Raw genomic sequence first — 11209 nt, forward strand, 5'->3', positions numbered from 1 at the left:
ACAGATAACTGACATGAGTTTATTTATCATAGCCGTGACGGTTGATGTTTAACAAGATGACCTTTTTCTCACCTCTGGTAAACACCTTTTTGCAGTGTTGAAAGAACCTATCATTTATAAATCATACGCAGATAAAGATGCATTGAGATGAGCAGCTCTAGGCACTGAACTACAACAATCGAATATAAAATAAATATTCTCAATAAGATGTTATGTAAACAGCATTTACCCTGGACAAGATACTGCTTATCATCATGGAATGAAGAGATTTTGAGAGTGTTCCAAATGTAGTCATGTCATTGAAGGCCATTTTACGTACATAGGCTACACCATAATATATATATGCACTTGCTTTATTTTTGTACCTTTACTTTACGGTTGGATGATATGGCCAAAAATGATACAATGTTTTTTTATATTGATAATTACGTAATATATTAAACAATAACAATTATGCTAAATTCTCCTTAGGACAGAACCCTAAAGAAACATGATGGTTTTTAATGGATTTTAATATACAATTATCTATTATCAGAAATGAATAAAATAATAATGACAACTGCTGTGACCATCACGTCAAAATCCTGGTTTCAAACATCTCATATATTTAAGGAGGTAGTATACTGAACAATGATTAGATAAAATAATGAATAAGTAAACAACTGCTAGAGAGTAGGGCTGAGGGGATGTTCGAGAAAAATATTTTTCGCCCAGGTAGTGCCTACTTAGCTTCAATGACACTCATTAGTTTCTTGAAGCCCTGTTTTTTCAACCTTGCTTAAGGCATCATATATTTAGTGATACAGTATGTAATTGTGCTGATTATTTATTTATATCGCTTAGATTTATCTACGTATGGGGTAATGGCTGAACAAGCCAAACTATTTCCAAATAACTGGAGTGGTATGAATGACCTTTCTTAGATACTTGTTCTCTTCATTCAATAGCCTCTTTCTGACAAACTCATTGGCTGTAATACATTTTTCCTTAATATAACTCTTTAGTGAACTACATCATTTATTTTTTCCATAGGCTACCAACTCAATCGCCATTTAACACTGTAGTCTAGAGCCTGACCGAAACTGAATTATAGGGGCCGATACTGATATTAGGGAGTAAAAAATTAAAGATATTGATATACTGACCGATATTCAAAATAAAGATATGTCGGCCGTAAAGTTAGCCACAGTGCAATAAAATCATGAGCTAAAGGAACCAATTCACTGTAGGGGGAGATACTAACCTGCACACAGAACACAATGTAAAACTGTTGGGGTGGAGAGTGTTTACGTGGATGTGCTCAGTGAAAGCATTTAGAGGTTCAACCACAACAGTAGAAGTTTTATAAAGAGGTAACAGTTAAGAAAATTGCACCATTTCTAAAGGTTTAAAACTGGCGCATATCGGCAAACATATATGCTAATCACTATTTTACTTGTCAAAGCAATAGTTTTGCAAACCAAATAAATGGATACAATTTATAAATCTATCATTAAACCTCATCACTTGACTACTAAATGCCATTGGAGACAATGACATCACATTGGAAGTACCTACTGCCACCTTACAGGCCAGTACAGGAGAGGCGAGGGGGGATATTCAGTTGGTTGCAGATTACAACCTCCTCGCTAGATGACGCAACTAAATCATATACACTACACTTTAAACAATAAGAGATATTGGTTTAACTTTTTCACTTGCATATTCACAAACATAAGATAACATATAATCATTATTTGAATACTACACTATATATTGGTTGTAGTCTGTAGTCACACACACACACACACACACACACACACACACACACACACACACACACACACACACACACACACACACACACACACACACACACACACACACACACACACACACACACACACACATATTAGCTCTCTCTAGCAATGAATTGATAAACCCAGAACACCCTAATATGGCCTCTGCTGGTGTGGGGCCTTCCAGCAATCACAATCCTGGTTTATCTTGGCACATTTGGGCCCATCACTTTTACCAAATGAAATGCAACGCTAAAGGAGGTGATACTTTAACATAAATCAGATACTTTCCAGAGGTGGTACAGGCTATAACTAAACAATACAATAACATTATACTGAGTCATTTAAACACGGCACAATGACTCAAGAGACAACTTTACACATAATGAATCAAATAAAGCTAATTTAGCTTATCTGTATAAATTGCCAGCGTAACCAATTTCCCATGTCTGATCAAATGGTGTGCGTATTTCTAATGGAGACAAGAGTTCAAGATCAGGGCAGTAAAACTGACTTTCCAACCGTCAAACAAACAACCCCGGACATACTCCACAGTAACCATCAGTTATTCTGATATGCTATGGGAAACGTCCTCCCCAGTCTCAACAACCCACTTGTTTTCTATACACAACATCCAGTGAGGCCTTTAGACTAGACTCTTGCTCCACACTGGCTTCCTCCGTGCAGCAAGGTGCCGAGTAAGCAGACAACCGGCCGATGGCATGGCGGTGAACGTGGTAGTGTTTCGGCCTAGATCATCCACCTCGATGACAACAACACGTCATACGTCCGGAAAGCAATGTTGACTTCGACTTGATCATCAGCCGTAATCGATCAAAAATCATCGAATTGACTGCAACTTATGATCTCTCCCCTTATACATGTTCCCCGTTGGGTGGCTTTAAAACACTGAATGGGGTGACGATCATAATACCCAACTGCATCTGCCTGCTTGGTGCTTGAACGTGTTTCAGCGATGTATTGTGATCGTGCCTTGATTCATGTCTAGAAGTATGGTTCATCCAACTAAAAGATGCATGCTCACATCCGAAGGGAATGGTTATAGTATGAATCCACTTACAGTGTGAATGCCCGTACTGGCGGTGGAAGTACATATTAAAACACCCATGAGTTAACACACACACGCACACACGTACACACACACACACACACACACACACACACACACACACACACACACACACACACATTCATCATCAAAACGGATAACTAAATCAACTATAATTGAGTACACAATATAAAGGTTTGGTAACAACGTTAGGAGCAGCTACCTATATTGGGGGGGTTCGTGTGGACCGCCCAGAATTTGACTGATCACTTTTCTGTTAGCATTAGCTAACAAGCTAGCTCTTAGCGCGCAATATAAAGGAGTGCATTCAGTCTAGATAGCTGGCTTTGGATTCATCCCAGATTAATTTAGCATTCATAACAATTGGATTATACAGCCGATAGCCGCAAACAGAGAGGTAAACATGCAGAAGTGTCGTGAGAAAAGAAAAACCCTTACGGAATTGATGCAATTCTCTTTTTCCTCTCCAGCTTTGCAGCCAACTTAAACCGATTTTAATTCCAGCAACGAACTTCTCCGAGTGATAGCATTTGTTTCATAGGGTTGACATAATATTTTCCGACGAAACATTCCCTTGAGGTTGAAATAAAAAGCGTGATTTTCACCTCTAAAACGCGAAAATTAAAGTTAAAGCATACGCTCCATCATGGAGGCCATGTTTCATCGACCGAAGCACTGCCTGTCAACGATAGTAGAAGAAGTAGGTCCGATAAAACATTAGTTTGTGTGTGAGCGCCGAAACATGTGTCTAGTGTGAACAACAAGAATACATATGCCTGTGGTAAATTTTGACTGAATTACTAGTTTAAGCTTTTGAAATTAACTGTGTTAGTGGCAGAGTGAAAATGTGTTGTGAAAAAGTGTGTCTGACCCTGCGGAGGGAGCCTTGGAAAGCCGTTCGGGTGAAGCACCGTCTCTGTCATCAGACGGAACACCGGAAAACACGGAGTGCTTCAGCATTCTGGAGTGGATCAAAAACGGACTTTGATATACATGTTTACAAATGGTTAATTTAGTTTAAAAACACCCAGAATAATGGAGTCTTAATAAACCAATAATCGAACTCATTTTTATGGGGAGCACAATATGGACTTCAAAAGGTTTTGTAATTTTGATCTGGATGGCTGTTTCTGACGTTGCACTGAGCAGCCAGCTATTGTAGTGATGTACTAGGCCTATTGTTATAAACTTATTTTCTTTAAAACAAAAATAATGCTTTTGGTATTAGGGGTACGGAGTAACAAACAGTGCCAATGCAATAGGTGATGCAGAATTATTTAAATTTCATCACCAGTCTCAATCATGATTCATGGAATAAAGTCAAAAGTAAATTGTGCCGATTGTCTGACCTTGGCCTACAACTTCCAAAACAGAACCGTATATTCCATTCATGTATTATAACGACTATACCATTACTTAAGAATTATATTATCATTTATTATGATCAAATAGATCCAGCGAGAGGGAAAGAGGAAGTTAAGGTCCAGTACTGAGGAAATGATCTGTCCAGCAACAGAAACAGGAGAAACAGAGGCAACACATATGAATTAGAGGTAGAACCACATACATGAGAAGAATGAAGAATGAAATATTGATTTTGTAACCAGTAAGATGGACAAGAAATGTGCCTGTTAAATCTTCAACCAACATTCTGGGCACATCCTTTTCATTGTTACATAAATACTTTATTTCGGAACATATTATATTTTGCCTGTACAAGCTATTACAAATAAATGGATTGTAAAACCAATACCATATTAACAAACCCAATACGACAAACGGCACTATCCAAGATAGGATATCACATCAAAACATTAGAATGCCTTGTTGTCAGATGTTTGAGTGATTTCCTTCCTTAGTTGTCAAAACCGAACTACTGAACGGAGCCACAGGTGTACCCTAAAATGGCAAAGGACTCCTTAGATTATACACTCATGATTCACAGGCCTCAGCTCCCAGCCAGCCAGACTTGTGATGTGTGCGGATGGGATTCTGGTGGTGCTCCCTAGTGGACATAAGGTGTAAACGCAGCTTCCTCTGACACAAAAGTTCCAGCGTAGCAGTTTTAACGTCAGTTACCACCTACATGAGACTTATTGACTTCAGAATGCTTTGATACACAACACCACATGTATATAGTGAATATGGGTACAAACCCACAGAAATCAAGGGGACTGTTATTTTCAGGAACAAAACAACAAGGTAGACACACTGGAATTTTAAACAAACACTACTCCTCTGTCAGTCACATGGAAGGAGCTGCTCTTGTGAGCCTTGGTCTCTCTTGAGGAGGAGGAGGAGGAGGAGGAATAGGAGACGCATCGAACGGTGAATGCCTGTCTTCGGCTCTGCTCCTCAGTGCACGCAGTGGCAGCCATGTTGGCTCCGGGCATTACCCTGGAACACAACAGCCTGTGGGTTACCAAGCGTTGCCATGGGCGACAGAGGTATGGCTGCTCATACTCAGAACATGAGGGGGAGGAGGAAGAGGATGAAGAAGAAGTAGCAATGTTCTTGTAGTTCCTTCTGATGGCGTGCGAGGTGGCGAAAACTGTGATTCTGTAATCTCTGAAGGAAAATAAAAAAGAACCATCACACGTCCATAAGGTGAACTACATAGACATCATTCTGTACCCTTTCAGAGCTACATGGGAAGACAAAACAGTAAATACACACACACCTTAGTAATCTAGAAAGAAACTCTGAACACTTGGTGAGCTTGTCTTCCTGTCTGGCCACACTTTCCCCGCCCCCGCAGCGATCCAGCCAATAGAAAGCTGAGATACTGTCGATGAGCAACAGCGATAGGCTGGGCCGGGAGGACAGGGAGGTTTCCAGGTAGTGGAGGGTGAGGAGCAGCTGGGAGGAAGAGCCACAGTGGACCACCAGGAGGCGGGAGAGGCAGGCGCGCAGGGCGGCCTCCTCCGAACACTCGGCATAGGACTCAGCCTCGGGTCTGCTGGTAGAGCGACCTAGACCGACAGGCAGAGAGAGGGAAGAGAGAAGGACGCAAAGTAGAGGTGGAATATATAATAATTGTATTGCTAGGACAGCCAGCTTTGTGAAATTAGATATCAGTTCCCCAACATAAACTGCACAGAGATGTGTGTGTGTGTGTGTGTGTGTGTGTGTCAGTGGTGATTTCTCTAAGACTGCAAATTTAAAAAAAATGTAATGGTCAAATATATACTGTTAATATATACTGTTAACATTTCATTGACTAAAAATGCATTAGAACACGTCCATCTCGAAGATGAGTTTGTTCAGAATCAGCTGCTTATCGCAGGTCGACTGACTCGATTTCCTTCTTATACATTCCGTAGTGTCACAGTGCATTTGCCTGTTGAAGCTCAGTGTCCATCCACTTCAATGGGGCTGCTTAACAGCTTTTTTTAGTGCATTGAAAGTCGACGGTCATTGGATAATGCTGCAATTATGTCTCTCCCACGGGCGCTCAGCGTCTCTGGGGGTGCATGGAGGAGTGTGCTGGCCTGGACGCTGGGCTTCTGTGTGATGATTGGAGGGTCTGCGAAAGACTGAGTTGCCGTTTGATTGACAGCGTTTTTGAGCTATAAAACTTTGCCAGAGCTCTCTTCAGTCCTCTGTCCCATCGTGGATTTTGCAATGAGTTGAAGGACAAACTGCAATCTATTTCTTGATATTTGCTTGGCGAAATTGCTAGATATTTTTCATTCACATTTCATACACTTATACACACAATTCCTTGCTTCAGTTGAACATAATTCCCACATTTCCTTGTTGAAGTTTAATATAGTTTTGGTAGTTGGCCATCACTTTGCTTCAGGGAGCCTGAGGTCTGAACTTCAAGTCCTGTATTCAGATCAGGACTTACAGGGTGACAAAGCAGGGAAAGCTGTGTGATTTATTGGTGTTCCTTAAAGACATGGAGTTGGACAGTGCAATGCCTCAGCTTTACACACTGTTCTCATTAGTGGCAACAATTGGAGCTACATGTGCAGGTGTATAAAGGAACTTCTCCTGTTTAAAGCGGCTCAAGTCCTACACAGATAACACAATGGGCCAAGGCCGTTTAAGCAGCCTAGCTCCGCTGGCCATTGAGAGGACACTGGTCAAGTCACTGAAAAAGACAGCTAGTTGGCATGACAGAGCATTTCCTTGAAAAGGAACAGAGAGGATAATTTACATACATAAATTGACAATTTATCTGATGTAGGCCGAAAATGAGCTTCCCCTCTTTGAAAGACCAGCAGCCGCCACTGGTGTGTGTGTGTGTGTGTGTGTGTGTGTGTGTGTGTGTGTGTGTGTGTGTGTGTGTGTGTGTGTGTGTGTGTCTACCAGCAGCAAGTCTGTTCTCCAGTATGGTGACCAGGCGCAACATGTCCAGGCTGTAGTCAGTGTCCATAAACACTACCTCCACACCCATACCTCCGGCCTCCACAGGCAGGATGCAGCGACACAGCAGGTGGTACAGCAGCTCTGTCTTACCTTGAAATACATGTATGAACACACACACACACACACACATATATATTCATACATACATACATACATACAAGTAATACGGTATAGCTACAAATCAATGATGAGGACAGATCTCTTGTAATAAAACACGCTGCAACAAGCAGTTGCTTACCTGTCCCTTCAAAACCATGTAATTCCACCACCTCCCCTGTTGCAGAGAAACATACAAAGTAGGAAAGAGTGAAACTTTGTCTGACTATTTGATTGTTGTACTGTAGGAACTTTGTTTTGGAAAGACACCTGAAAGACAGCCCATTGACATATAGCTTCAATCATATACACACTTCAATTACATTAAAATAGTCATACCGATGATTTGTCTCAATAAAACGTCACCTAACCTTTACCCGCCTAAAGTGTCTGATGTGTAGTTTGTGACGGTGAGCCCTACCATACCGAGGTCCGCAGTCCTCGGGGAAAAGATGTGGCTCGATATCGACCAGACAGCGACGTGCTTCGAGCCTGGCAAAAAGCTGCACATAATAGAACCATAGCTTTTCAGAATTGGAAACTTAAACCTAAAGTTGTTAAGGAAATGTCGTCATGTTTGTCAAGTTGTTAATCTAAAAAAGGAGTTTCACAGCCTATCATCCAACAGTTTCTGGTCTCTGGTGTAGGCCTACAGCTGCAAGTAGTGCCTTTCGGTTATTTGGGGTCATCAAAAAAAAGTGAGGCTTAATAGATAACTTTTCAACTGAACTAAGGTTCATGTTGGTTGGTAAAACATTGAAATATATTTCGTCCAACCTGTGCACCCGTTTCTGTCATGTTTGTACTGTTGATTTACGAAACGACGTCACCCATGCGATGTAAACACGGTGGATGTCCAATAAGATGAACACTCAGCGATTTTTAAACTATGCTTCCTGGTTCAGGAAACTTACCGTAAAGTTGGTTGTGGCTGTGCCTAGCTGGCGGCATCTGTTGCCATTTGGCGCAATGCCAAATGCGCATGTCTGTCTTGTTTATTTGCCTGTATGAATGTCTGTCTGATTATTTGTTTGTCATGAACATAATATTATAATTAATGATAATAATTAATATTATAATTATTATAGATATAGGATCATAATAATTTATATTCTAGATTTAAAAATGTAATACAAATGTAGTAGCCATGTAACTGTATACTAAGCGCCAGCCGTGTAGGCTACATATGACAGCTGACACACACACACACACACACACACACACACACACACACACACACACACACACACACACACACACACGCACGCACGCACGCACGCACGCACACACGCACGCACACGCACGCATACGCACGCATACGCACGCACACACAGGCACACACACACACACACGCGCGCGCACATATACACGTGAAACGCGCGCGAGCACAGAGAAGCACGGCTGTCGCTGCTTCATCACTCTCTTCATCACTCTCTTCTTCACTCCATCATCCCAATGAGCTCTGGTTACCGGGGCCGTGTGAGAATGTGTTTCTATTTTTTCCCAGCGTCCCTTTGACACGGGAAGTAGTCCCATTGGCGGATCATAACGGGAACGACCAGGGGAATATCTCGGACTGCGAGGGGGGAACGAGCGGACGGCTTTAATAGTTTATCAAATAAGCTTTTAAACCTATTATAAATAGACGAAACTAATCCGAGCCCGTGTTTAATTTTTTTTGTGGAGGGTAGGACGATCCAAGACGAATGATTGACTACTAAAGAGAGAGAGCGAGAGAGAAAAAAATATATCGTTCTTCGTTGCCATTGCACACAGGCTACCTGAAATGCCAGCCCGTGTTATTCGTCTAACGGTGGCGTCTCGTTAACGACCGTCGATCGCTGGGTGTCGGTGCATCGGACCGGACGGTTCCAGGAGGCCAGCATGTCGGCGCAGTTGCCACCCTGCGTTATAGACTGCGGGACGGGGTAAGTCAGTTTGTTTATAACGGAACAGCTGGGCTCTGGGAGACATGCACACGCACTTTCACACCAACACACACACTCTGCATGGCGAGCCTACTGGACTGTGTTTTGTTTTTTTTCCCCTGTTGGATTTTAAATGGATATTAGTCTGTGATCTTGCAGTCGATACGAGTCGAGTAGTTGATTATGCATTATGATTTTGTGTGTGCACGGTTTATTATTGCATTATTGATATTAGCCTAATACCGGCGCAGTTTGCATCTCTGATGGAGTTGTAATGCCCCTGACGTCACGGCGCTGTTTTATGGTCTCTTCCACTGGGAAGAGACCATGTTGTTTTTTTCATAATATAATACCTAAAGTTTCCCAACATAAGGCCTATCCCTTTAATGTATTATACTTATACAACAATTTATTTAAAGGGCCTACAAACATATTTTGAAGATTTGGTTGCGGTGCATTTCTGTGTCATGTGCTTCAGATGAAATACAATCTAATATACAAATATTATATCCGTTACCCAGCATAGTAGGCTACCATCAACAGTACTTCACTTCTACTTTCAACACTTTAGATTTAAAGTATATTATAGTCTGCATGACTCAATCAGAGAGAATGTAAAAATGAGCCAGCAGGGACAATGTCTCCTCTCTCCTGGGCTTCCGATGACACACACACATACACACACACACACACACACACACACACACACACACACACACACACACACACACACACACACACACACACACACACACACACACACACACACACACTCACCTCCCATCAGAGGTCACACACTCACACACTGCTGTCGGTCTCAGTCTGGATAATCCTGTTGTTTTGTGAAGGTTTCAAACTGATGTCAGCATTTAAACCAAATGCAATGTTCCCAGCTCTCAAGTTCATGATCACTTAAAGTGTACATTGAGCAAATTAGATGGAAGAAAACCATTACTATAGCAACCCTAACACTGAATCAATGTATCTGACTGCAGGTATACTAAGATTGGCTATGCTGGAAACACAGAGCCTCAGTTCATAATGCCCTCCTGTAAGTACAGTGCACACACGCACGCACAACGCAGACCCAACACAACACACAGTGATTTCCCACATGTCTTTGCTTTTATAAACAAGGCAGTATATTCCCGGCGTTCCCCTTCGGAATCAACAAAGTATGCCATCTTATATCATCTCAGCTCATTCACCTCACCCGTCTTTACCCAATCTCATCTCACCTCACCTCCCCCTGAATCACCTCACCTCACCCCGTTTCACTGCACCATCCCTCATCTCCCCTCAACTCTCTTTACCACACCTCCTTCACCTCCCCTCTCCTCATCTGCCCTCCCCTACCCTAACCTCACCTCCCCTCCCCTCACCATACCCCTCCTCCCCTCCCCTCCATTTTCCTCCCGTCCCCTTCTCTCCCCTCCCCTCACCTTACCTCCCCTCATCTCCCCTCCCCGTTCTACGTGTGTGTGTGATTATAACAGGCCTGTTGGGATCCTGCTAACAGGTATAGCCGTCAGAGAGTCGGCCGGTGTGGGGGATCAGGCACAGAGGAGGCTGGTGCGTGGGGTGGAGGACCTGGACTTCTACATTGGAGACGAGGCCATCGACAAGCCCAACTATGCAACCAAGGTAGAATAGATTCACATCTGGATAGGAGCTGTGTAGAACCTTTTTATGTCCCTATTCTATTCATCTGACCTTTATTTAGGATACCCATTGAGACAAAGTTCTCTTTTTCAATGGTGTCCTGGGTACTCAAAACTAGTACAATACAAAATAAAATACACACATTTAAACAATTTCACTTTTCCATTCAAATTATTGTAAAATGACCAAAAGGTACCAACATATCTTCCATTTGGGGCATACAACTGAAAGTCTGAATAGATTTATGGGAGCCTACATCCAGTATAATCCTGTCCTGT

The 11209-nt window shown here is 42.2% G+C and overlaps 3 protein-coding genes across 16 annotated transcripts in view; 1 reads left to right on the plus strand and 2 right to left on the minus strand.

Annotated features, from left to right (window-relative positions):
• The window catches only part of LOC311355268 (uncharacterized protein), a 63775-nt gene extending 60089 nt beyond the window's left edge, over positions 1 to 3686 (minus strand). For 7 of the 13 annotated variants that reach the window (XM_084475010.1, XM_084475007.1, XM_084475012.1 and 4 more), the window contains exon 1: positions 3307 to 3685. The gene's annotated coding sequence lies outside the window, so the exon portion shown is untranslated. Of the gene's footprint in view, positions 1 to 3306 lie in introns of all 13 variants that reach the window. The other 6 variants (XM_084475017.1, XM_084475009.1, XM_084475016.1 and 3 more) reach the window with 1 other exon arrangement.
• A 598-nt stretch (positions 3687 to 4284) lies between these two features.
• On the minus strand, positions 4285 to 8196 carry xrcc2 (X-ray repair complementing defective repair in Chinese hamster cells 2). 2 transcript variants are annotated; one of them, XM_084475035.1, is made up of 6 exons: positions 8119 to 8196; positions 7763 to 7844; positions 7484 to 7519; positions 7186 to 7335; positions 5549 to 5840; positions 4285 to 5436 (listed from the first exon to the last, which is right to left on the minus strand). In XM_084475035.1, the coding sequence occupies exons 1-6, from the start codon at positions 8137 to 8139 to the stop codon at positions 5088 to 5090; spliced, it is 930 nt and encodes a 309-aa protein (XP_084331161.1). In that variant the 5' UTR covers positions 8140 to 8196; the 3' UTR covers positions 4285 to 5087. The 2 variants fall into 2 exon arrangements, with proteins under 2 accessions (XP_084331161.1, XP_084331162.1); XM_084475036.1 differs by lacking the exon at positions 8119 to 8196 and having other exon boundaries at positions 7768 to 8100.
• Positions 8197 to 8858: 662 nt separating this feature from the next.
• actr3b (actin related protein 3B) overlaps positions 8859 to 11209 on the plus strand; it is a 9692-nt gene continuing 7341 nt past the window's right edge. Inside the window, exons 1-3 of the mRNA XM_084475029.1 lie at positions 8859 to 9269; positions 10265 to 10320; positions 10789 to 10913. Of these exons, the coding sequence (XP_084331155.1) occupies positions 9226 to 9269; positions 10265 to 10320; positions 10789 to 10913 (225 nt within the window). The 5' untranslated portion in view covers positions 8859 to 9225. The remainder of the gene's footprint in view (positions 9270 to 10264; positions 10321 to 10788; positions 10914 to 11209) is intronic.

This window comes from Micromesistius poutassou (assembly GCF_964030765.1).
Source record: "Micromesistius poutassou genome assembly, chromosome: 11".
Lineage (NCBI taxonomy): Eukaryota > Metazoa > Chordata > Actinopteri > Gadiformes > Gadidae > Micromesistius > Micromesistius poutassou.